The sequence below is a fragment of the Dipteris shenzhenensis genome, chromosome 3 (genome assembly GCF_047967505.1).
Source record: "Dipteris shenzhenensis isolate YYH24624 ecotype China chromosome 3, Dip_SZ_1.0, whole genome shotgun sequence".
In the NCBI taxonomy this organism is placed as follows: Eukaryota; Viridiplantae; Streptophyta; class Polypodiopsida; order Gleicheniales; family Dipteridaceae; genus Dipteris; species Dipteris shenzhenensis.
The window spans coordinates 38,597,539-38,624,399 of record NC_141598.1 but is presented as its reverse complement, the minus strand read 5'-3'; the positions used below and the strand labels follow the sequence as shown (position 1 = coordinate 38,624,399).

Genomic DNA, 26,861 nt, shown 5'->3' with positions numbered 1-26,861 from the left:
GTCCATATGAGTTTTGAAAACTAATTTTCCTTTAGCGTTTGACATGATTGTGATTGTTTTTCTAATTTTCATGATGGTATTTTAAATCCTTAGTGTTATTGGCTTTTTCTTGTTGATGTTTTGCATTCTAAATGGCAATAACTACAACCGTCATTCTGATTTTCTTGATGATGTTTTGAATTCTAAATCGTTATAACCATTGTTCTAAAATTCTTAATGATATTTTCAATCCTAAATCATATTGACTTTTTCTTAATCATGTTTCAAATTATAAATGGCAAGGACTATAATCATCATTTGTATTAACTATAACCGTTGTTCCAATTTTCTTGATGCTATTTCTAATTCTAAATCGAAACTGGTATTAGATAACTACAATGCAGGAAAATGAAGCACCCCACTTCTCCCACTAGATAAACATAGATTAATTTATGGCCAATTTGGTCATGCATTACTAGTTTGATTAGACATGGAGTCGCTTTACATTCACTCAATAACCTAATCCAAGGATTTGATGAGGTTATCCTTCTTAGAGTATATATTCACAGGTTGTTTCTATTAGCTGGTTGTGCCATAATTGGACCATTATTGGCCAAGTTCTTGTCGAATATTTCCTCAGGATATTAAGAATCCAACACACCAATTTCACCATTATTTGGAGCTTCAACTTGTCTTTGGGTGTTCCACTTCTTGTACAACATTTGGTTATTGTGAGTGAAAAAGCAATTTATCAATACTTGATAAATTTTTGCAAAAAGATGAAGCAACATGGAGGGAGAGAGGCGGTTATTTGATAGGCTTTTTAGCATTTGTTAAAAACCCTAATTTAGAACCATTGCATTTTCATCATATTAATTGTGTTAGATATGTACATGTGGCTCAAGGAGAGCTTAGCTTTTCATTTGATAGCACAATGCTACCTGCCTAAAAGTTTAGTAGGTTGTGTTGAAGATTAGTAAGTTCACCATACCAATTCCCTATTCACTCCCTCAAAATCCCACCACACTATAGGGTAAAGGGGCCACTAAAGAGGTGGGTGCCTTTAAAAAGTTAGCAACCCCCCCAATAGGGAGGCAAGTGTCGCCCAGTACTCCTCAGAAAAAGATGACGTGTCAAACTATCCTTTCACCATTTGTTGGACAAACAATAACTTAGTATTGGCCATTGGCTCTCATAGTTTTTAACATTCCACAATTTTTTTGGAAAGTTAAAAAAAAAAAAAAGCTCACCTAAAAACCCGTGGTAGCTTTGAATTTGAATTTGGAATTCATGAACGCCATATCTGCCATGGATTGGTGCTAAAAAGTTAGCCCTCCATAGTACTGGCCCCCTTAACCTAGTTTGGTCTTAGCAATGACAGACACTCTTGCATCAGGTGGCAAGAGGTCTGTGCGCGAGTCTCTGAGTAACCTGTGGGCGTGACGATAACCACACCTATGAGTGGGTTAAGTAAAGGGCAAAAGAAAGTAGTTCATTTTGCCCTGAGTCATGGCTTGATGAGCGGCTCTAAGTCATGGCCTGATGAGACGCCTTTGCAGATGATAGCTCCTAGCAACTTATAGGGCAACTACCCTCATGGAGTTACAGGAATAACTTAACCTTTAAAAAGCATGAATTATTAGGAGCTTTTTTAGGAAACTCTCTGGCCCTTACGATCAATCCAAGATCAAGGGTTGAAAATGGTACATGTGGCTCAAGGAGAGCTCAAAAAACCCAAACGTAAAAAAAAAAAACAAGTTGAATAAAGTTCAAGTGGCCTTCCTTGGAGATCCAAAATGAAAAAGAAGACGAATGGGGGACAAAGAGAGAGAGAGAGAGAGAGAGAGAGAGAGAGAGAGAGAGAGAGAGAGAGAGAGAGAATTACTCATAATTAAAAAGGAATGATGTTAACTAAAGGTATCCAAAAATCGAAACAAGGTGAATGATATCTATCATTCAAGAGGCCTTTCCTGTAACTACGAAAGTAATGTAAAGAAGACAACGAGCGCCATAAAGAAATGCCACCTCAACAATCTTGTCTGTTAAAACCTTATTAACGTCAGATAACTGAGGCATGCCAAACCCAATCAAATATTTCCACGTGGGCAAGCATAAAAAAAGAAATATTTTACCTTTGGAAGGAGAGGAATCGTTCCTATATACCCTTCCCACACAGGTCAAGCCAAAAAGGGGATTTGTGTATTTTTACTTGGCCAGCACTGAAGCGTTTTATGAAACTCTAAAATCCTGCGAAGCCATGTGGCACATTCAAAGCCGTTAGATCAATGGACCTATTATTAGCAACTTACAATAGCCTATACTTAGCAGCTGGCCAAGCATTCTAGTTAGTTTCTAGTGCAAAGCCGTCACTAAGACGTGCATCTACCGGAAAACCGTGGTGGTGCAAGCGAGAGAGAGAGAGAGACAAGGGGGGCGATGGTAACAAGAGACCTAGGAAGGGTTAAGTAAAGGGGAAAAAGAAAGTAATTAATTTTTAACCAGTGTCCAAGCTTATGCTCCATCTTCCATATTTTGCTCTTTTTCTCTCTGCAAATTCCATTGCAACAGCTTCAATTTCCTTCCAAGCTCTGTAGGCTTTTTCCCACAAATGAATTTCCTCATTCGGCATCCTCCCGCTCTTTGCAGCCTTGCAGTTCCATCCCAGCACTCCTCTGCACGAATTTATCGTCCTCTCTATGCTTCTCGGGTCAGCATATGGATTCTGAAATCCCAACGCACCAAGGATCACGCAACGGAATCTCTTACTGAGGATGCGGAAACTTTACAGCTTGCGTAGAAGCCTAACATGGTTTCGGCTGCAGTTTGCAAATGAAGACAAAGGATCTCCAACAGACGTAAGGGGCAAAGAGGGATTGTAAAGCGACTCACTATGAAATCTGGTACTGTTGCTCCCGAATGTTTTGGTGCTGTTCGTTCGTCTCCTTTCGTTTATATAATTCTATTGGGTAGGATACATTGGGTGAGTAGCACATACCGCCGCCTCTGTCTGTCTTATATAAATATGCTATTTATTTTCACGGAAATAACGCCAAATACTGGCATAAGAACATAGTCAAGAACTCTACATATATCTGAGGGATTAAGCTCTTTAGATAATTGCAGTTGGACTCTGCAACAACACTAGAAGCTCTTCGCAGGGACAGTGTCGTATGGTTGTTTGTTTTGCCGAATGAAAAACACAGCGGGAACCATATCGCTTTAACCATTTATGTCATAGTGTTTACAAGCGGAGCCCAAATATCATGTTTGTGAGATTATTTGCAGTACAGATAAACCAAATGGCAACAGTGACATTTTGACCATGCTTGTAAAAGCTGTGGAATTGAGTCTGAAGAAGAAGCGTCATTAAAATAGCTCCAGGTAGACATTGAGGCGTTTTGCATATATAAGCTGGCTGCCGTTGCATTCCGATACCCCTCTTATCTTAAATTTTAATCTGGACGTCTCTTGCTGGCATTTGCTAGCGCTAGAACGGTAGCTACTATGGCTAAAACAAGAGAGCACACAAAAATAAAACCAGAGCAACAAACAGACTATCGGTCCCAATATCATATTAAGATTTTACAGGCTCAAGAAACCAAAGTTTTTTATACCGACTGATGATGGCTTGTAGACGTCAAAAGTTTATCATAACCATTATTTTTAAAGATTCTAGTCTACAGTCTATGCAATAGGCTGTCTGGCATCTAATGACACGTAGACGTTATTATACGTAAATTGTACTGCAGGTTTCTCAAAAGATGAAGAAATTGCCAGTGCAACGGGGAGTAGGACAGGTGCTTCTCCTAATAGTGGACCACTAGATTTTATGAGCAATCCTGGGGGTCCAAAAGAGTTCTTGAAGAGGCTAATAGATAGTGAGGCTTTCAATGCAAAGCTGCAGAGTTGGTTAGAAGAAAGACTGTCGATTCAAACGAATGGACGGGCAGAGATTGGAGCACCTTTCCGATTGGATGAACTTCGACAATTTGATTTTGCGCTGGAGGGTGTGCTATTTCAGCAACTACGTAGGATGCCTTCCATCCATTTAGCCTCACTGGCAGCGTCTTCTGAAGCAGACATATGCCTTGCTGTGGAGGACTTCTTACATGCCAGTGCCAAAGGCTTATGGGAGGCTTTCTGGGGTGTAGATATTGCTTTTCCATTCTTTGTCACTGGTTCGCATGGGTTTTGGAAAAGTGCACACAGGGAGAAGAATCCTTCAAGAAAATTCAAGGGGCCTCATTGTGCAGCTCTTGTAGGGAAGAATTGTGGAGGTTATGCTCCATGGGAGCACATATCAGAGTTTGTTTTGTTGAAAGCTGATCTTGCAAGTCCATCTATGCTGAATGGGCTTCTTCCCAATCCTGCAATTGTGGGTCAAGCTATATTCTATGCATTGCACATGCTTCTTTCTCGAAAAATGGCCCAGTCAAATTCTGCTATTTGCATGAATTCAGATACCGCGTATATCCTGCTCGTTAACTCCCAATGTGGAAGTGTAGTACGAGTGAAGGGTAATATCAGTCAAATGGATACAGACACTACCAGGGTTTATGAAAGTGCGGCTGCATGGGTGCAGGAACATGCAGATCTCGCTGTTTCTACAGTGGACCAAGTTTGGAACCATTTTGGTAATGCGAATTGGGGTGATCTTGGGGCTCTTCAGTTGCTTCTGGCTACATTCCATTGCATAGAACAATGCACAGGCTCTTCAAATAAGTCAATCACTGAATTGGCGACAGATCACAATACTCGCCTACAGCGGAGAAGGATTGAACGCCGTTTTCTAGAAGTCAACGAGGCTGGGAGTGATTCTGTTACTCATAGCCCTTGTCAGAGTCATCGAGAGGTTAGTGAAATTGAAGAGGTTACAGAACCAGAGATTGTGAAGGAGCTAGAGCGTATGAAGCTCGAGTCAGGAAACATCCTTTGGTTGGAGGATGTTCAGTGGCAAAGGGGATTTAAGATACATGAAGATCTGGGTGATGGTAGGCATTCTGTTTACAGCGCCACTTTGTTAGATGAAGCAAGTAAGCTTTTGAACGTTTATGTTGGGGCTCATCCTTCTCAGTTGGAGCCTTCGTGGGAGGACATGAGTACCTGGTATCTGGTACAGCGGCAGACACGTGTTTTGAATCTAATGAAACAGAGAGGAATCTCCAGCAAGTATGTACCCCATCTTGTGGCCTCAGGAAGGGTCTTACATCCAGGTTCTTGTAAAAAACAAAGTCCAGGTGGTCGCTGTGATCACCCATGGTGTGGAACACCTATTCTTGTCACTTTTCCTGTAGGAGAGTCCTTAAGCATGATTGTTGAGAGGGATGGGGTGTTTACACCCGAAGAGGCTTTAAGATGCTGCCGTGACTGTCTCTTAGCCTTGCGAAGTGCGAGGTTGGCTGGCATTCAGCACGGGGACCTAACTCCAGAACATGTATTACATGTGATGGGAGGTCAAGGTGAGAGTTACTATGTTTTAGTTGGGTGGGGTCATGCTGTTCTTGAAGACCGGGACAGCCCCGCTGTCAGCTTAAGATTTTCTTCCACCTATGCTCTGCAAGAAGGAAAACTCTGTCCTTCTTCCGATTGTGAGAGCTTAATTTATATTTTTTACTTCTTATGTGGGGGAAAGTCACTGCAATTTGACAGTATTGAGTCTGCTTTACAATGGAGAGAGAGGTCATGGGCTCGAAGGGCAATCCAACTCCAATTAGGGGAAGTCGCTGCTGTTCTAAAAGCGTTTGCAGATTACGTGGACAGCCTTTGTGGGACTCCTTATGCTGTTGACTATGATATTTGGTTAAGGAGATTGAACAGGTTTGTTCCTGGTGGGGATCCAGGGAAGAGAGCAGAGCATAATACAACAGTTATGAGGGATGATGATGCAGCAGAATTATCAAGAACATCAGGAGCCTCCCTAAGTTGAGGAATACCTGTTATGAAATATCTTAAAATACTGCTTGGTCGATTTTATGGGCACAGCTGGTGCCTGTGGTCTACCAGCATGGGTTGCTATCTTTACTCCAATTCATTGCTGATTGGGAAAGCTGGGAGCTTCCTGAACTCCATGAAGGCAGTCACTCAGGTGTGTGCTGCTGTTATTTTGCGGAAGCGCTCCTGCCCATGGTCTTGGGGCTGTTAAGTTTCACACAGGAGAGACACGAAGTAAATGCAAGAGGTGTTTATGGTTAACAAACCCATAGTGCATTGCAGCTCTGTGAGCCTTTTGGTAGTATCAGAGAGCAGACCAGATATGATCTAGAGCATACAAGGAGTACTTGGAAAGTGTTATCAAGTTTGTTGGCTACTATTTCAGGTAATCATATCAATTGCTTACAGTTCCTGCTTCGTCTTGTTGGATGCTAAACAACATATTTAATCCTGAACTTCAATGCCTTGAGCTTTTATTGAAAATTTTCCATAGATAAAGGATGGTCTCCATTAGATATCTTGTGATAGCAGGTAGTAGAACCTTGAAGTGTCAATGTAGATCTTTACATACAACCCGAGTGGTTAAACAGTTGCCTCTGGGGCTAGCTGAGGCGCTTCACATGCAAGACAGACAGGAAATATGGTAAAGGGAGACGCATTGTATATTATACCATTTCGAGATAGCAGGTGTGTACTTGTGTACTTGCTTATGATTTTCAGTTGTATTGTCTTCTGAGATGGCAATTCCTGTTCTATATTTCTGTTTTTAATCCTTGTAGAAGTATGGCACTCAAATGCTTGTTAATAGAATCTAACGTTTTCCTTTGCAAAAGTTACTATGCTTAAAACTGCATGTGTCAAGCTTTTCTAAATAAAACCAGTCTTTAATCCTAGGTGACTGCCAAATTCTTTTAATCTCATTGCCATACCTAGTTGTCTCTAAATTTAAAATGTACCACAAATCTTTGGGAATTCTTAAATCGGAGATGCCATGACCCTTTTAGAAAACGTACCCACATGATTGCCTATACATCAGCTGGATTTAGATGCTCGTCTAGGAGAGACTAAAATGAAATTGTTTAGTCTTCACAAGCAGTTGCAGCTTGAATGAAGATGTTTTGGACTACATTTTGATTAGCCTTCTCCTTTAGTGCTAGCCTTTGTTATGGCTGAGTTTGTTCTTCACCTCCGGAGTGCTGACAGAAACTTAGTACGAAGACTTTGTATAAATGGATGCTGAGGTATGTGTGGGTGTGTGGATTTGTATACTATGGTCTACACCCACTGTGGGGTGCTGATGATGTCAGTGGGGATGTCATAGTAGCTAATCCCTGCTATGCGTGATGGAGTTTATGGTTTTTAACCTTATGAGTGACTATCATGAGATTGAAACTGCACTATGTTGTTTTTTTAGAGGATGAGTTTGGGCATGTTCCTGGATTCATCTATGTATATATGATTGTCTATACATCTTCTTGGTAGTTGATGTTTAATTGTTTCCTTGCTTTATTTTTGATTGCATTAAATGTGAAATGTTAAAATTTTGCAACGAGAAAGAATGATTACCTTTTAAACAGTCTTAGGGGTAGATCCCTTTGATGGGGTTAAGGGGCAATTTGGCATTTTGGGACACACCTCAATGAATATGACAGTATGTCATCGGTTGATCTCCCACCGTGTACAAATTTGCACATAGCGGGCAATTTTTGGCGAAGTGTCCCAAACGTTTGCATACATAGCATGCATCCGGGAAGGGGTTGAATCTAACATGTATAGCAAAGCTGACGCCATTTCACATCCTGAGGTTGATGAACTCTGGGATTTCCTGGGTCCTGTCATAGAGAATCCAGACTCTTTTCCTGTTAGTCGGCTGCCAGGAGGCCGAGGGGATTTGCAGAACTCTTCCCAACGTTGCTGCAAGGCTACCAATCTTGTTACCAAGCCAGGATGGCAGGCTCGGGAACCCAATCTAAATGGGACAGTCATGTAAGAGGAATCTGTCGATGCTGAGCTCCGGTGACCACGGAGTGATGAGAAAAGGGCCCTCGAAAACTGGAACGCGCGTCCCGCCAGTTCTTCCCTGATCTGCTCTGAGACACATTGAACAAGAAAGAAACCTTTCCCAAGGAATCACGTTGAGTAGCAACTCGCAGGCAGTTCGCTCTCAAAGAGCATGAACTCCTTGAACTCTTCAAACGAGGGGATGCGGCCTGTGAAGAAGAAGTACTGGCCCCCCCTCGCCAACCTTTCCAACTCTGGGCGGACCTCTTCCACGTCCAGTTCACACACCACCCCATGCGCTTTTCTTGATTCAAACCATGGCCTGTGCTCCACCTCCTTGGCACGTCTGTTTGCCTCAGCTTGTAGGATTCGCTGAACATCTTCTTCGGGTAGCGGGGAGAAGCCACCTTGCAACTTCTTCGTCCGTCCCATCTTGAGCTTTCTTGGTTATGTCGTCCATCGGAGCAGAATCATTATCCTGGCCTCAGCAAGAGGCCCCTCCGCTCCACCTCCGCTCATAGCCTTCCCTCTAAGAACCTCGTGCCTCGGGGATTCACTTTGTAGTCTCTTCACCAAGACCTTTGCCCCATGCGCGTTCCATGTGTCCACCATGCACCAGTGGGGGGGGTTGGCCGCTCCCTACGCAAGGAGGGGGACCTAGCGTTCTCTCTCCCCTTAGCTGTGAAAAAAAATTAACACATTTTTCTTCTAGTGGAGTTATAGAAAGCCTATGGGGTTTTTTACATAAACACCTTGGCTGATATGTAATGGTGATTAGTGTTGTATCCAACTATGGGCTTAACCCACCTAGTTAGGGGGAGGTTAGGCCTCCTTGTGACCCCACAAGCCTCTTGCATCGGCCCACTAATCCCTCACAAATCCTCTCCTAATCCATTCCTTAGGAGGCCCTTTGAGACCCGATTTGTTCCCTATTGAAAAATGTCTACTCTACTTTGGCTTATCTTACATAAGGTACTCTAGACAAGTTCACTGGATGGGAAAGGATAGGAAAAGGAGAAGGGAGATGCAAGAAATGCCTAGGACATAAGGAGGACATGTTTCATCATTTCCTATCTTATTCCCATGCAAGAAGCATGGGAAAGTGCTTAAGGTCAAAGGAGAGCCTGTTAGCTAGAATGCTATACTCCTTGGGGATGCAGTTAAGTCAAGTGGGAAGAATGGTCCTCTGTTAAGTGGGAAGAATGGGAAGAGCCCATTAGCTAGAATTCTATACTCCTTGGGGATGCTATACTCCTTGGGATGCAGTTAAGTCAAGTGGGAAGAATGGTCCTCTTCTTTTGGTTAAGTCAAGTGGGAAGGATGCAGTTAAGTCAAGTGAGAAGAATGCAATTAACTCAAGTGGGAAGACTGGGAAGAGCCCATTAGCTAGAATGCTATACTCCTTGGGGATGCAGTTAAGTCAAGTGGGAAGAATGGTCCTCTTCTTTTGGTGAAAACAATGCCGGTTTTATTACATGGTTGGTTAGACCAGTCACAAAAAAGCACAAAAAATATAATTGGGCCATCTACGAGGGACTAGCCGCTGGTGGTCTACGCGAAACATAGTAGGATCATCACACAAATGAGTATATCACGGCTAACATTGGCCAAAGAAGAAGTTATCAAAAAATCCTTACGACTAACAAAGACACTCATATCTTGAAGGAAAAATTTTACCTCGACCAAAGCACAATTTTCTCAGCTTCTTGCATGCAACTCACGATGAATATCCATCAAATTTCTATCCCCCCATAGGGATAAGAAAAGCCTCCCCTAAGAAGGGCCCAAAGATCCATCACTGTAGAATTGAACCCATGCGGGTCCCCCCGTACCTGTTGCCTTCCACCTACTATTGAACCCTATGATCTAACCAACTCCACGCCATGGTTTCGACCCACCTCCAAGTCCTACAAGCTACAACATAATCAAGTGTGTTATCCCTTTGATCAAGAGGCACATACGCTAGTTTAAATGAACTTCTTATTTTCCTACAAACTAGGAGCCAATTTTGCAAGATCTTCCGAAGAAGAAATCTCCCCTCTTCAACCTGATAGCCCCTCCAAATCTTTGAAAATTTGTTCTTCCACCACTCGAGCCTCCATGTTAGCTCCACTTGTTGTTCAACAATGGATACCAATGCTTCGTCTCGTAGTAGTAATCTGTATCCGTTCTAGCATCTACCCTTCTGAGCTCTACGTTGCCTCCCATTATACATTGTTTTGCTCTCCATGTTGGTGAGGATTATAAAATTCATTGGCTAGCCCTAGGGATACTCCTCAAGACCTCCCACAAGACAAAAACTTCTATTTGATTGAGGTGAAAAAAGTCCTGCATAGATTCTAGCTATTTCCAATCACCCACTCTCTCCTCCCACAATTGTCTCTAGTTACAAACACCTTTTCTCTGCAAGCTAAGGTGCACACAGATCCTCTTATCTCCTAGCTTGCACATAGAGTTCACGTATAATATGTCCTTGGAAATCCAAATGTACCATAAAGAAGAATGTTGACCCATGGGGATTATGTGTAATAAAAGCAGTGTGGATAATCATAGCTTGGGATTGGGTGCAATAGAAGGATGATGACCCATTGGGATTATATATAGGGGAATGGGCCGGGTGAGGAATTTTTGCAAAATAAAATACCTAGAATTTGGCAAGCGAGTGGAGGTCGTGAGAGATTTTCGAGCACTTTTTGACTATGAAAGGTCAACCCATCCCCTCACATGGAAGTTGAGAGGGAGGGGTTGACCAATGGTTAGCTTAAGTGTGGGCGAGTTAGAGGATAGCGTTATCAGCTAGATGGTCTAAGCATTCTTTTTGCTTGGATGAGTAGAGGAGTGGGACTCTATGAGACAATCCGCAAGGATGATTCTATAGAATGGTGCATGATATGGGGCTATTCTAGAGCATGAACTAAATCTCAATCCAAGGGTGACCTTGTGCAATAGAAGCAATGTTCCTTTCCCCCAAGATGTATAGCCTCATTCACAACGGTTCCAACTGCTTTCTACATGTTCTGCATCTATCTCCCCACCTCTGAGGGGAATCTTTGCGGGGAGCAGCTCCATACAACTCGATATGTCTAACGAGTCGCACTATACGTCAATCCGAATCGCATCCAATTGGGTGATCGTCTTTGGGAGGGATCTAATACTCTTAGAGGTGATGCATCCTTGACACTCAATGTTTGGATCCATACTTGGACTTTTACAAACCGAATCTCTCCAATTCAATTGAGTCCGCGCTTGTCAGTCCGGCTCAATAATCGGGGGCTGACTTGTGGAATATGAATACGAGGGATCCATGGATACTCTTGTGCGGCGATTTCGATTGACTCCAAGAGATTTTCAAGCCACACTATCAAGGGTGAGAGTGGATTGGCCTATTAGTACTGATGTGGTTTGCAACCTAGACTTTCGAGGTTGGGTGAATAGTAAAGGGAAACAACTCCACAAGATTTCTCTTTAGGATTTTGTGCCTCAAAATGGACTCTAGTATGTCTTCTCATACTCAGCTTCAGTGGAGACGTTGGGCACCGAGACATATCATGAAGGCGTGGCAAGCTACACCTTCTCCCAAATGTAATTTTTTCTTATGGAGGTTGGTGACTTGTAAGTTGTCCAGGCTTGGCAAGTGGCGACGCATCTCTCTTGTCTACTCTCTTTGCAAGCTAGCTTTGGAATCCCACTTTCACCTCTTTTGGGGTTGTGTGGTGGTGAGGAGAGTTTGGTGGGCGATTCAAAGGTGGCTGCATCGAGCCCAATTGCTTGTTTGTCTTTGTTGGAAGTTTGCTCTGCTGGGAGATCGTGGCAAAGTTTGATTCGTGTTTGGGATATCATATGAAGAGTGGCTCTTTAGTTCATATGGAAAGTTCACAATGCTCTGATTTTCAAAGGAGTGCCACTTCAGGATGATATGACTGCTAATCTTAGGTATGAGGTTTTAGCGGTGTTGGGGTTTTATAGTGCTAGGTGGCCTGAAGTGCTTATAGCGTTTTGAGCGCTTAGCGCATCTACTTAATCGTATTTCCACTTTTTTATAATTTAATTAATTTTCCACGCAAAAAAATAAAAATAAACAAGGTGAATGATATACATCTAACATTCATTAGGCCTGTGGTGGGTGAGTAAAATGCTTAAGAGAGAGCAAAAATTGGAGGCATGAAAAGGAAAGAGTGTACAAAGAGTAGTAAATGCAAATGGTCCAAAAGTCAACGATGTGAATTCATTCATGTGGCTTGGAGAGAGAGAGAGAGAGAGAGAGAGAGAGAGAGAGAGAGAGAGCGGGGGGGGGGGTTGCCTAGAGAGAAGAAGAAGAAGAAGAGAGAGAGAGAGAGAGAGAGAGAGAGAGAGAGAGAGAGAAGGGGGGGGGGGCAGGCCAAAGAGGACGAAGTCACTAAATGTATGTACTAAAGCCTATTACAAGGAGCATACTTGGACCAATCATCTTAGATTTAAGAAAAATATCTCAAAAATACCTATTTTACCTTTGAGAAGTTCCCTATACCCTTTCAACGGCAGGCCAAAAAGAAATGTCTAAAAAATGTCTATTTTACCTTTGGGAAGCAATGTTCCCTATACCCTTCCAAAGGCAGGCCAAAAATGTTGAAACCAATCGTAAGCTGAACCTTGTGCAAATAGGACCCCCCAGCGTGAAAAATCAATTAATTAGTTACGGGTGTGTGTTGGGGAGGGGCCATAAGGAATAATTAAACTCAAGGGGAGGTGTATTCATTAAGATTAAAGAGGGGGGAGGGAGAGAAGCTTACGTGAGATGGGAAGGGGGGAAGTATTAAAGAGAGAGGGGGGGACCACATGAAGGGCATTAATTGGTAGAGGGATGAGGGACCATTTTATAATATTACTATAAGGAAAGGTTACATGAAATTACTTTAGAGCTTAGTGGTAGGGCTCACACGTGAGAAGAGAAAGGTTTTGAGTTGATCCTTTTCTTGAAAGTTTGGGAAAGCCCCCTTGGACATAGTATATGCCTTAAATTAAGGCATAGAGAAAAGTAAGCTAATCAAAGCAAAAATAAAGTAAGCCTTAGATAAAGATAGCTTAATTAAGCCTCTAATGGATCAAAACAAACTAATTAATTGGTAGGGAGCATAGATGCGAATAGGGAGCATAGATGCGAATTTGGAAGCAGTCGTAAGCTGAACCGTGGGGATTATGCGCAATAGACCCACCCGCAATGGTGCGAATTTGGAAGCAGTCGTAAGCTGAACCGTGGGGATTACGCGCAGTAGACCCACCCGCAATGGTGGAAGCAGGCATTGATGAACAGTGGCGATTACGTGTAATAAACGCAATGTTAGTCCTTTGAGGAAGCAATCACAGCTGCTGCTTCTCCCCTTGCGTCTCCTGCTTGAGCTACTGCTCCTCCCCTCAGCTCTTACTCTCCCTAGAGCTCGGTAAGCTAACATTTGGCGAGCGCATTACGACAAGCTCATAGCCCCTTTTAAAGGGAAAAATTCGAACTGCCAACTGCATCATGCCTGGTGTTACTTTCAAGGTTGCAGATCATCCTGCTTCCGTCGTTACTACTTTCTGCAGTAGTCCCAGCAAGCACTACTTGGCTCTTCTTGAGGAATACAAGCAAGAAAGGTGCAGGACAGTCCTGCAGGAAAGCAAGTGGAAAGACGTCGACTTTTGCCCGAAACCCAATCGCTTTGTGCACGGAATTTTGGATGCCTACAATCGGCAGCACAATCTCGTGATTCGGCCTAATGATGTATGGATGGCAATTGTGACTCAATTCGGACTTTACGTGAAGAAAAATGCAGAGGCCTTGAGGTCCATGTTTGTGGAGAACGAGGGGAAGAAGGAGCTCGCAGTTTACGATATCGCAACGTTATTGTCAGTTGACTATGGCAAGTTGGCACAACAAATGACCAAGGAGCTAAAGAAAAACGTCAAGGACGGCAGCATCTGCGATTGGATTCTTCCCAATTTCTCCACCACCACGGATGATGACACCATCCTTGGTAGTGTGGCCTTGATGGCAACAATGAAGAGTTACTTTAGCTACAGGTTTTGTTTGACGTGTGGGATCCCTCAAGTCACTGTCGCAGGCGCTTCATGGGATTGGGAAGCTATTCATAGCCGTATAGACAAACTTGAGAATTATGGCACAGTTTGCACCAAGTGGGCTCGCATGCTCAAGACGATCACAACCCAGCTGCTACAAACCAGCAAGGGAAATATTGACAAATTTGATGCCAACCTTTCCAACTCTAGGCAGACCTCTTCCACTTCCAGTTCACACACCACCCCATGCGCTTTTCTTGATTCAAACCATGGCATGTGCTCCACCTCCTTGGCACGTCTGTTTGCCTCAGCTTGTAGGATTCGTTGAACATCATCTTCGGGTAGCGGGGAGAAGCCACCTTGCATGTTCTTCGTCCGTCCCATCTTGAGCTTTCTTGGTTATGTCGTCCATCGGAGCAGAATCATTATCGTGGCCTTCAGCAAGAGGTGGGACATGGGTCTCCTCTGCTCCACCTTCTCCGCTTATAGCCTCCCCTCTAAGAACCTCGCGCCTCGGGGATTCACTTTTCAGTCTCTTCACCAAGACCTTTGCCCCATGCACATTCCATGTGTCCACCATGCACCAATGGGGGGGTTGGCCGCTCCCTACGCAAGGAGGGGGACCTTACGTTCTCTCTCCCCTTAGGTGTGAAAAAAAATTAACACATTTTTCTTCTAGTGGAGTTATAGAAATCGGCGGCCCATGGTTGTAAGACACGTTAAGACACGACACGTTAGACACGCTTCAGACACGAGTGTCTAAAGTGTCTTAAAGATAAGACACGTAAGACACGTGATTGTAATAATAAATATTTAATTAATATATGTTCAAGTATACAAGTGTACAACTTGCTAGCATAGCTAGCTGCTTGATTCTAGAAGTCCAATAAGCTACACTTAAACAATGCAAGAAGTAACAATGCACTTGTACAATGTACTCAAGACTTAAAAGTTAAAGTTAAGACTCACTACTCAAGATCTTGCAAGTTAAGAGTCATGAGTCAAGAGCTTGCAAGTCACGACTCACAACTTGAAAGATTTAAATTGACAATAGAATCTTGATATTCAAAAATCTAGATAAACAACTTAACAAGAGCCTAGAGGGCTACATAGATTATATACCAACATCATTAATCAATACACATAAATATCATGGCAATAGTCTATCAATCACATGTGACATGAATGAAATATGGATCTCAATACATATAATTGAAAGGAAACTTTTGACTCTCAAGAGTCAAATCTCTCAAGATTATCCTAATCCGAATCTGTGAGGTCACTGCCACTATTCAAAGTCACTATCAATGATAGCATGGTTAAGTCAAACTTGATGTTTGTTGCTACACCCAACCCACAAAAAAAAAAACAAGAGTGTCTAAAGGTGTCTTAAGGTAAGACACATGTCTTAAGTGTCTTATCATAAGACACGAGTGTCTTAACAACCATTCTGAAAGCCTATGGGGTATTTTACATAAACACCTTGGCTGATATGTTATGGTGATTAGTGCTGTATCCAACTATGGGCTTAACCCACCTAGTTAGGGGGAGGTTAGGCTTCCTTGTGACCCCACAAGCCTCTTGCATTGGCCCACTAATCCCTCACTAATCCTCTCCTAATCCATTCCTTAGGAGGCCTTTTGAGACCCAATTTGTTCCCTATTGAAAAATGTCTACTCTACTTTGGCTATCTTACATAAGGTACTCTAGACAACTTCATTGGATGGGAAAGGATAGCAAAAGGAGAAGGGAGATGCAAGAAATGCCTAGCACATAAGGAGGACATGTTTCATGGTTTCTTATCTTATTCCCATGCAAGAAGCATGGGAAAGTGCTTAAGGTCAAAGGAGAGCCCATTAGCTAGAATGCTATACTCCTTCGGGATGGAATTAAGTCAAGTGCGAAGAATGGTCCTCTGTCAAGTGGGAAGAATGGGAAGAGCCCATTAGCTATAATTCTATACTCGTTGGGGATGCTATACTCCTTGGGATGCAGTTAAGTCAAGTGGGAAGAATGGTCCTCTTCTTTTGGTTAAGTCAAGTGGGAAGGATGCAGTTAAGTCAAGTGAGAAGAATGCAATTAACTCAAGTGGGAAGAATGGGAAGAGCCCATTAGCTAGAATGCTATACTCCTTGGGGATGCAGTTAAGTCAAGTGGGAAGAATGGTCCTCTTCTTTTGGTTAAAACAATGCCGGTTTTATTACATGGTTGGTTAGACCAGTCACAGAAAAGCACAAAAAATAAAATTGGGCCATCTACGAGGGACTAACCGTTGGTGGTCTACGCGAAACATAGTAGGATCATCACACAAATGAGTATATCACGGCTAACATTGGCCAAAGAAGAAGTTATCAAAAAATCCTTACCACTAAGAAAGACACCCATATCTTGAAGGAAAAATTTTACCTCGACCAAAGCACGATTGTCTCAGCTTCTTGCATGCAACTCACCATGAATATCCATCAAATTTCTATCCCCCCATAGGGATAAGAAAAGCCTCCCCTAAGAAGGGCCCAAAGATCCATCACTGTAGAATTGAACCCATGCGGGTCCCCCCGTACCTGTTGCCTTCCACCTAGTTCTGAACCCTATGATCTAACCAACTCCACGCCATGGTTTCGACCCACCTCCAAGTCCTACAAGCTACAACATAATCAAGTGTGTTATCCCTTTGATCAAGAGGCACATACGCTAGTTTAAATGAACTTCTTATCCTCCTACAAACTAGGAGCCAATTTTGCAAGATCTTCCGAAGAAGAAATCTCCCCTCTTCAACCTGATAGCCCCTCCAAATCTTTGAAAATTTGTTCTTCCACCACTCGTGCCTCCATGTAAGCTCCACTTGTTGTTCAACAATGGATACCAATGCTTCGTCTCATAGTAGTAATCTATATCCGTTCTAGCATCTACCCTTTTGAGCTCTATGTTGCCTCCCATTATACATTGTTTTGCTCTCCATGTTGGTTAGGTTTATAAAATTCATTGGCTAGCCCTAGGGATACTCCTCAAGACTTGCCACAAGACCCCAACTTCTCTTTGATTGAGGTGAAAAAAGTCCTGCATAGATTCTAGCTATTTCCAATCACCCACTCTCTCCTCCCACAATTGTCTCTAGTTACAAACACTTTTTTTCTGCAAGCTAAGGTGCACACAGATCCTCTTATCTGCTAGCTTGCACATAGAGTTCACATATAATATGTCCTTGGAAATCCAAATGTACCATAAAGAAGAATGTTGACCCATGGGGATTATCTGTAATAAAAGCAATGTGGATAATCATAGCTGGGGATTGGGTGCAATAGAAGGATGATGACCCATTGGGATTATACATACAGGTGAGGAATTTTTGCAAAATAAAATACCTAGAATTTGGCAAGCGAGTGGAGGTCGTGAGCGATTTTCGAGCACTTTTTGACTATGAAAGGTCAATCCATCCCCTCACATGGAAGTTGAGAGGGAGGGGTTGACCAATGGTTAGCTTAAGTGTGGGCGAGTTAGAGGATAGTGTTATCAGCTAGATGGTCTAAGCATTCTTTTTGCTTGGATGAGTAGAGGAGTGGGACTCTATGAGACAATCCACAAGGATGTTTCTATTTAATGGTGCATGATATGAGAGCATGAGCTAAATCTCCATCCAAGGGTGACCTTGTGCAATAGTGGCAATGTTCCTTTCCCCCAAGATGTATAGCCTCATTCACAACAGTTCCAACTGCTTTCTACATGTTCCGCATCTATCTCCCCACATTCGAGGGGAATCTCCGCGGGGAGTAGCTCCATACAACTCGATATGTCTAACGAGTTGCACTATACATCAATCCGAATCGCATCCAATTGGGTGATTTTCTTTGGGAGGGATCTAATACTCTTAGAGGTGATGCATCCTTGACACTCAATGTTTGGATCCATAATTGGACTTTACAAACCGAATCGCTCCAATTCAGTTGAGTTTGTGCTTGTCAATCCGCCTCAACAATCTGGGGCTGACTTGTGGAATATTAATACGAGGGATCCATGGATACTCTGGTGCGACGATTTTGATTAACTCCAAGAGATCTTCAAGCCACACTATCAAGGGTGAGAGTGGATTGGCCTATTAGTACTACTGTGGTTTGCAACCTAGACCTTCGATGTTGGGTGAATAGTAAAGGGAAACAACTCCAAAGATTTCTCTTTAGCATTTTGTGCCTCAAATGACTCTGGTATTTCTTCTCATACTCAGGTTCAGTGGTTGTAGAGAAGGGGGAAGGGGCAGATTTGGAGATGGGGAGAGAATAGCAAAAGGAAGGGAGGAGAAGAGAGGAGAAGGGGAAGGAGAAAGGAAGAGAGAGAAGGCTGAGGGAATAGAGAGAGGGAGAGAGAGAGAGAGTGTGAGCGTAGGCAGCAGGTAGCAGGAGGGAGAGTAGATAGGAGTAGATGTCACATCAAAAAGTCCCTTACAATCCTTTTGGGTTGACTTATATAGTCCCGCACAGTTCCCACATTTCCCCTACTATTCTCCCATCTATTTCCCCCTTAAAATCCTTCTTTTTCCCACCTTCATTACAGCCATCCCTTCCCAAAGAATTTTGCCCTCAAAATTTCCAAGAGGTTGCCCTGGATGAGAAGGATACAACAGAAACTGATCAGCTCTGTAGGAGACAGGGGTAGTCCTGCACAATGCTCTCAGGTTGCCAAGAATTCTCATCTTCCGTTAAACCTTTCCATTTGATGAGGTATTCTGTGTAGGCTTTGTTCCTGAGTACATGATCTCTGAAGCCCTTGATTTGCTCCGGCACATAGATTATGTGGCCCTCTTCATCCATAGGAGGCAGCTCAGGAAGAACCTGGACATGCTGTCCGACATGTGGTTTCAGCAAGGATACATGGAAAACATTATGGATCTTGGAGGTACTGGGTAGTTCCAACTGATATGCTACCTGCCCAACTTTGCGGATGATTTTGTAGGGGCCATAATACCTGTGGGCAAGCTTTGTGTTGGTATTACCTTTCAGCGAGGAATATCGATTCTTATGGAGACGTAAATGCACATAATCCCCTTCTTCAAAAGATAAGTACCTCCTTTGTTCATCCGCATACTTCTTCTGCTTGGCTTGGGCATCCTGCATATTCCTCTTAGCCAACTGCAGAAGGGCATTCATACTCTCCAAATCATTCCTTGCTTGCTGATTTTTCACAGCCAAGTCTGCAACCCTGGAAGGCATTCCCACTTTGCATCCATACATAGCCTCGAATGGACTCATGCCAATAGAGAGGTGTTTGGTGCTGTTGTAGCAAAATTCAGCCAATGCTAACCATTTGTCCCAAGACTTCTGCGTGTCATGACAGTAATGCCTTAGATACTCCTCCAACCACTTGTTCACCCTCTCTGATTGTCCATCCGTCTGTGGATGATAAGCAGTACTAGGCGCAAGGGAAGTACCAACTGCAGTGAATAACTCCTGCCAAAAGTGACCCATAAATTTAGCATCCTTGTCACTGACAATCTCCTGAGGAAAACCATGGTGCTTGAACACATACTCAATGAATTGCCAGGCAACCTGTGATCTGCTGATCATGTGCTGTCCATTCGCGATCTCCACTTTCAGACCATGGTCTATCTCTGTAGCAACTGATCCCAATCTTTGCAATGTTCTACAATTAATGAAACTGTGAGTGCTACCACTGTCTACCAATACATGGACAGATCTGCCATTAATCATTCCCTTCAACCTGATTGTGTCAGCACTTTTGGCACCCATCAAGGCATGTAGTGAGATGGTATACAGTGTAGATTGGGCATCCCAATAAATCTGTTCATCATCCACAGGAACATTACCATTAGCATCACCTCTGACAGGAAAAGGCATTGTAGGTTGATGCTCCAACACAGAGAGTGTTGGCTTACGGCCTTTCCTGCTACATGTAGGCTGAATATCAATCTCATGCATCACATGAGTGGTTTGCTCAATAGCCCCACCCGGATCAAAAGGAAAAACAGTCCCCTTTGTGGCATCTGTGTCAGGAGACTCATCTACATCATGAACTCCTGTCAATTCCTTATGAGAGACATCGTGGGGGTCTGCTACATCAGTCACTTCATCATCATCAGATAATTCAATTATCATGCTGAGTTTGGCTGAGCTGACATTCTTCATTTTGCACACATCTCGGTGCTCAGGTGTCCATTTCTCTCCACACCTAAAGCATAAATTTGCCTTCTTCCTACTGTCCATTATGGCTCTGGAATGTTGTTTAACTTCTGATTTGCCAAAACCAGCGCTGGGTTTGACACCTGTCTTTGCATCCATGGGCCTGTATGGCTTTGCATATGGCATCTTACTTCCAGAAACCGTTGGATATCGTGGGAAGGAAGCAGCTGCTGGTTTCTTATCAATCCAATCAGCAGAATTTGTCTTCCTGTCAGCATCATAAGCAGTACCATAGAAGCCATGTGACACATGCTTGTACTTGCCAGCATATTTTGGCTCAAACACCTCAGCAAGCTGGGCTGCTCGCTCAATGGTTAGAGGATTGTGAGCTCTCACATCAGCAGCTAGAGAGGGATCTAAGCCTTGTATAAAACGCAGCAACTTCCCTTTCTCAGAAATATCCTGTACAAACAAAGAAAGTCTCCAAAAATGCTGCAAGTACTCCTGGACCGTAATTGTTTGTGACAGTGCATAGAATTCAGCAAGGTACTGTTCAAGGATCAGGGCCGAGACGAAGGTCGTGACCATAAGCTCCTTGAACTGTTTCCAGGTGGTAGGCTTCTGAGGTGACTCTCGCATGTAACGCCACCATGTATGTGCATAATCCTGTAAATGCATGCCAGCAAAAATGATCCTCTCCTCATCATTCTTAGGGTAGAAGCGGAAATAATCTTCAAGCTTCGTGAGCCACTCCTCCAACTCATTGGGAGTGCGAGTGTCACCCTTAAACTTATGCACAGAGATTTTATCTTTCACATCTTTGGCTGCGTTATTCCTATAGTGACTACCAGCATACTCACGCTTGAAGCTCACATACTGTGAAAAGGGCATCTCATTACGAACATCCTCAGGCAAAGCCCTATATGAACGTAAGGCATCTGAAAGCATATCATCCATGTTTGCATGCTGCCCACTTCCAGCATCATGCTGGTTAGGAGAACCACTCCCCTGATGCATAAAGTGCGTCTGATTGAAAGCATTACCTCCCTGATACGCAGGCTGAGTCTGACTGAATGTATTAACAGGAGGTGTCATCGAAGCATGCAATCCCTGCTGAGTCTGCCTGCCATAAACATCTCGGTGGGTGGGTGGCATAGAAAAAGGTTGAGAAGAGGATTGGCCCCTCTCCCAACTGCCCTGAAACCCAACACCCAATCCAGGCATGCTCGCCGTTGGCAAAAATGTGCCAATGGGCCGGCCCAAAATGGACGGCTCAGCCAATGAAATATGCGAGCCAAATGGAGGCCTAGAATCAATAAGAGAAGTGCTCGGCGGCACGGGCAAGGCATCACCAAAATCAACATAATCCCCATGCTGGGGTGCATGCATAGAACCAACATCATAAGTGCGACGGCCATCAGCCATAAATCCCCTGTGTGGGTCAGGAAAATCACCTTGGCTATCCGACTGATCTCCGTGCTGGGGTGCGGGCTGCTTACCCTTATCGTGCATACTGATGGCGGTAGTGATCTGTTGCCCAAGGTTCTTACCCATCTGGGTGATAGCTGTATCGTGCATAGCCATAGCAGTGGTGAGCTGCTGCCCCAACTGCTAACCCATCTGCTGAAAAGCCCCCTGAAGCATCGAGGCCAATGCATCTAGAAACTGTGTGTCGGTAGGCATAGCAGAAACTGGCTGTGAAGGAGATGCACCCTCTGGGACCGGCATCTGCTCCTGCTGAGCAACATCGTCACCGTGCTGAGATGACTCATCCGACCGGGGTGCACGTTTGGGTGCCATGAGTGACACGAGGAAAATGTGCCAAGTGTCGAAGGCTCGATGTAGAGGCTCAAGAGGTGTCAGTAAAGAGGCTCAAATGCAGTCGTTGAAGAGGTTCGAAGAAAGCTCGGTGAAGAGGCTGGAAACGAGGCTCAAAATGAGCCACGAAGGTGGCTTAGAAAGGCCCAGAATAGGGCTGTAGGAGTACCCTAAAAGAGGGCTTTTTTTTTTTTTTTGGTGTGGAGCTTAGGACAACTAAGACACCTAGGGTAGTCTCAACTAAACCAAACTGACTAAACCCAACCTTATCCAATCACCAGACCTAAACTAACCTAACCAACCAAACCCAAGTAGCTAACCAACCCCCCCTAAACCCTAGCTAACGGACGGCGATGCCACGAGCGACGATGCCACGGACAGTGTGGAGAGAAAGGAAGACGCTCACGAATGGCGATGCCACGGACGGTGTTGCTGCAACGGTGGCGTGGTGTGGGCGGGGTCGCACAAGCGACAAACAGCATAGCTCAGCAAATGGTGACGGGTAAGGTCTCGCGGTGATCACGCAACAAGAGCAGCTGCGCACAGCGCGGTGATTGCCCTCCATCACCCGGGCTTTTTCTGCCCTGTCCAAGGTCGTTCCGTTCAAGCTCAGTGCAGGAAGCCAGCCACCTACATGCCTGAGCATGGTTCTGATGCTTTGAACTGGATGGAGAGGCAGTTAACGATGGAAAGGGGCAACAGGATTCAAGATGCTGATTCGCTGACGTTTTGTTTTGGCAAAGGACTCGTGTGTTGCTCACAGCTGATTCTAGATTACCACTCAAGCTCGTACGGTGGTCGATTCTCCAACAACTTTGTCTGTTGCCAGGGTGAATGCAGAACAAGGCAGCACTGAAAACGCTTTCCCTCGCTACTTGGGAGCAAAGAGAGGCATATTTGTCAAGTCGGGTTCACCAGCAGATTGGTGTACTGAGTGAAAGGAAGAGCAAGGGTGCCAGAGTCGGAGGCTCTGATACCAATGTAGAGAAGGGGGAAGGGGCAGATTTGGAGATGGGGAGAGAATAGCAAAAGGAAGGGAGGAGAAGAGAGGAGAAGGGGAAGGAGAAAGGAAGAGAGAGAAGGCTGAGGGAATAGAGAGAGGGGGAGAGAGAGAGAGTGTGAGCGTAGGCAGCAGGTAGCAGGAGGGAGAGTAGATAGGATTAGATGTCACATCAAAAAGTCCCTTACAATCCTTTTGGGTTGACTTATATAGTCCCCCACAGTTCCCGCATTTCCCCTACTATTCTCCCATCTATTTCCCCCTTAAAATCCTTCTTTTTCCCACCTTCATTCCAGTGGTGACCTTGGGCACCCATGGATATTGTATCTGTTTGGAGGAGACATATCATGAAGGCGTGGCAAAGTTTGATTCGTGTTTGGGATATCATATGAAGAGTGACTCTTCAGTTCATATGGAAAGTTCGCAATGCTCTGATTTTCAAAGGAGTGCCACTTCAGGATGATATGATTGCTAATCTCATGTCTGAGGTTTTGGCAGTGTTGGGGTTTTATAGTGCTAGGTGTCCTGAAGTGCTTATAGTGTTTGGAGCGCTTAGCCGTCTACATAATTGTATTTCCACTTTCTTATAATTTAATTAATTTTCCATGCAAAAAAATAAAAATAAACAAGCTGAATGATATATATCTATCATTCATTAGGCCTGCTGTGGGTGAGTGAAATGCTTAAGAGAGAGCAAAAATCGGAGGCATGAAAAGGAAAGAGTGTACAAAGATTAGTAAATGCAAATGGTCCAAAAGTCAACAAGATGAATTCATTCATGTGGCTTGGAGAGAGAGAGAGAGAGAGAGAGAGAGAGGGGGGGGGGGGCTTGCCTAGAGAGAAGAAGAAGAAGAAGAGAGAGACAGACAGACAGAGAGGGAGAGAGCGAGAGGAAAGAAAGGAGAGAGAAAAGGAGAAGAGAGAGAGAGAGAGAGAGAGAGAGAGAGAGAGAGAGAGAAGGGGGGCAGGCCAAAGAGGACGAAGTCACTAAATGCAGTCGTAAGCTGAACCATGGGGAATACGCGCAGTAGACCCACCCGCAATGGTGGAACCAGTCATTGATGAACAGTGGCGATTACGTGCAATAAACGCAATGTTAGTCCTTTGAGGAAGCAATCACAGCTGCTGCTTCTCCCCTTGCGTCTCCTGCTTGAGCTGCTGCTCCTCCCCTCAGCTCTTACTCTCCCTAGAGCTCGGTAAGCTAGCATTTGGCGAGCGCATTAGGACAAGCTCGAAGCCCCTTTCAAAGGACAAAATTTGAACTGCCAACTGCATCATGCCTGGTGTTACTTTCAAGGTTGCAGATCATCTTGCTTCCGTCGTTACTACTTTCTGCAGTAGCCCCAGCAAGCACTACTTGGCTCTTCTTGAGGAATACAAGCAAGAAAGGTGCAGGACAGTCCTGCAGGAAAGCAAGTGGAAAGACGTCGACTTTTGCCCAAAACCCAATGGCTTTGTGCACGGAATTTTGGATGCCTACAATCGGCACCACAATCTCGTGATTCGGCCTGATGATGTATGGCTGGCAGTTGTGACTCAATTCAGACTTTACGACCACGGATGATGACAGCATCATTGGCAGTGTGGCCTTGATGGCAACAATGAAGAGTTACTTTAGCTACAAGCGTTGTTTGATGTGTGCGATCCCTCAAGTCACTCTTGCAGGCACTGCACGGGATTGGGAAGCTATTCATAGCCGTATAGACAAACTTGAGAATTATCGCACAGTTTGCAACAAGTGGGCTCGCATGCTCAAGAGGATCACAGCCCAGCTGATACAAACCAGCAAGGGAAATATTGACCTCAACTTTTGGAGCAAAATCTGCCACTACAGTAGCTTAGGCTCTGGTAGTGTATATTTGAGTGGATGGCTTTCTGTCTTCTGTGTGTTCAATAGGAAAGGTACCTGGCAGGCGGACAACTTCAGGCTCAGGCTTGAAAACAGGAATGTAGAATTTCCGGTCATAGACACTGATGACATACCTCCTGGTTATCTTACGGTGGATGTGTTAGTTGATGACAATGGAACGGAATACAAGACCCTCATGTTTTCTGGTCACATGGGTTATGGTGTTGTGGATGAAAGGAAGGGGATTGTTCCCAAGCTGTCATGGGCAATTGTTCTTAAGGAGGATCCAGTTAGGAAAGCTCCAAGTAGGCAAAGGGTTTGTACCTTTGACCATGGTAAGGATCTCTCCCACTAGACAACTGCTCCTTCCTGTCCATCCCTATTATATTCTCCAAGCGATGACCATTCACACTCTTAGCTGATAGGAAAATGGCGTTAGGATCTCATTAAGCTGATTATCCTTTTTTTTTTGCCGAAAAAACAGTGCTAATTATATTACTTCGAGAACAAGATACAAAAGGTCAGCTTGTAGCTGACAACTGCGTTCACAAATCGGACACAGCCCTAAAAGGTAACAAAATAAAATCACTCTCTCACGGCGGGATAAGGCGAGTGTGAATGAACAGCCATCGGGGTGGTGAGTAGCGCCACCGAAGGCCCTGCGAAGTCTGCTCGAAGAAGAGGCCCTGTGTGTCCCAAGCCCGGAGGAAGCGTCTCCGCTTCTCCCGACCGGACTGGGAATCTCCCTGAATCTGGTCCCACTGGCCTGTGAGGGTATGAATAATCTCGCTCCAAATATCAGTCATGATCTGGGCAGTCGATAAGGAGGTGCCACCGAGGATCTGCGCGCAACGCGAGGTCCAAATGTGCCACCCTGCGATGCTGCTAATAATCTCCCAGACTGGCAGCCTCTCCTGAACTCCTGTATCAGCCTCTGCTAGGTGCTGCGGGATACCCTCGAGCGGCCCCCACGTTCCCTGTGTGATAAGGAAAGTGGGGTCCTGCTGGCATGCCTCGAATAAGTGATGTAGACCAGGTGCGGTGCTGCACCAACAGAACGCGCCCCAAGTGATCACACCTAGCTCCGGTGCTGCGCGAGTGAGAATCCCGAAAGTCCACCTCCACACTTCCTGGGCACGAGTGCAGCTCCACAGGCAGTGTTTTGGTGACTCCTCAACCTCATGGCAGATCTGACAGCGTCCGTCCTGGCCTATGTGTCGCAACCAGCTCCCCACCGGAAGACCTTTGTGGGCAAGAAGCCACAGGAAGTAGGAGATCTTCCGCGGCCGCCAGCTCTCCCACAAGGCCTTCCAGAAGGCCTGCAAAAAGAATCTGGAAATACCCTGTGCATACCAGCTGGGCCGCTGGGTGGGGGGGCGGCTTTGCATCCTCCCAAGAACTCGCCTGCCCAAAGTCGTGCTGTAGGCAAAGAAGGAGGTCGGCCCCTGTCCTGTCACAATCTCTGGCCAACTCCACTCTCTTGGGTCCCAATCAAGCTCTGACAAGGCCCGCCCCTCCCAGAGCCAGAGTCGCCAAAGCTGCATCTGATCCTGCTCAATGCTAGGATCGGTACGCCAGACCTTCCCCAAAAGGCCTACGACCCGAACCCTCTGCCATGGGAGTAGGGGGTCGATGAGCGCATCCTCTCTCCTGAGTCGTCCATCCCCCATAACCGCGAAGAAGGAAATAGAGGAGTCGTCCATACGTCCTGCGACCACCAGTGGGATGCCACGGGGGGTGAACTGTCCCAGCCAACGGTCGTCACCAGGCATGAGGATTTGAGGCTCAGGTGGAACCAACCAATCAGTTGGGATCGCGCCGTCGATCTCCGTGCGTCTCGCCTGGGCTCCACGTGCACCTCCAGCTGCGTCTGCGAGATCAGCCGTCTCCAAATGTCTATACGTGTCCCTCCAAACTCGAAGGGACCGGGCTGGCCCCCTCATCTAGCCATCCCACCTGATATGTGATCTCTCCCCCAACTGAAGGCCCTTAGCATCTCTGACCTGATCATTCCAGATAAGCGGCTGGCGATCGATCTCCTCTTGACAGCGGGGAGGGGACTGAATGAGACTGAGGCGGAGCTGCCTCCAAACCATGAGGAGGCTACAAACGAGTGGGGAAC

The 26,861-nt window shown here is 44.9% G+C and overlaps 3 protein-coding genes across 4 annotated transcripts in view; 2 read left to right on the top strand and 1 right to left on the bottom strand.

Moving 5' to 3' along the window:
- Positions 1-2,541: 2,541 nt before the first annotated feature.
- Positions 2,542-26,861, top strand: part of LOC147903769 (uncharacterized) — a 61,105-nt gene continuing 36,785 nt past the window's right edge. For both annotated transcript variants that reach the window (XM_087401096.1, XM_087401087.1), the window contains exons 1-3: positions 2,542-2,879; positions 3,729-6,295; positions 6,442-6,597. In XM_087401096.1, the coding sequence (XP_087257222.1) occupies positions 2,870-2,879; positions 3,729-5,905 (2,187 nt within the window). In that variant the 5' untranslated portion in view covers positions 2,542-2,869 and the 3' untranslated portion in view covers positions 5,906-6,295; positions 6,442-6,597. The remainder of the gene's footprint in view (positions 2,880-3,728; positions 6,296-6,441; positions 6,598-26,861) is intronic.
- Positions 13,033-25,094, top strand: LOC147903771 (uncharacterized). The gene is made up of 2 exons (XM_087372285.1): positions 13,033-13,988; positions 24,556-25,094. The coding sequence occupies exons 1-2, from the start codon at positions 13,409-13,411 to the stop codon at positions 25,092-25,094; spliced, it is 1,119 nt and encodes a 372-aa protein (XP_087228411.1). The 5' UTR covers positions 13,033-13,408.
- On the bottom strand, positions 15,205-21,497 carry LOC147903772 (uncharacterized). Its single transcript, XM_087402429.1, has 2 exons — positions 19,901-21,497; positions 15,205-15,287 (listed from the first exon to the last, which is right to left on the bottom strand). Exons 1-2 carry the CDS (start codon positions 21,495-21,497, stop codon positions 15,205-15,207), a joined length of 1,680 nt encoding a protein of 559 aa, XP_087258555.1.

Coding starts and splice junctions, on each gene's coding strand:
- LOC147903771 (XM_087372285.1), top strand. CDS start 13,409: ATGCCTGGTGTTACTTTCAAGGTTGCAGATCATCCTGCTTCCGTCGTT. Junction 13,989..24,555: donor CCCTCAAGTCACTGTCGCAG/GCGCTTCATGGG, acceptor TCACTCTTGCAG/GCACTGCACGGGATTGGGAA.
- LOC147903772 (XM_087402429.1), bottom strand. CDS start 21,497: ATGGCTGATGGCCGTCGCACTTATGATGTTGGTTCTATGCATGCACCC. Junction 15,288..19,900: donor TGTTTTTCCTTTTGATCCGG/GTGGGGCTATTG, acceptor GGTTGGGTGTAG/CAACAAACATCAAGTTTGAC.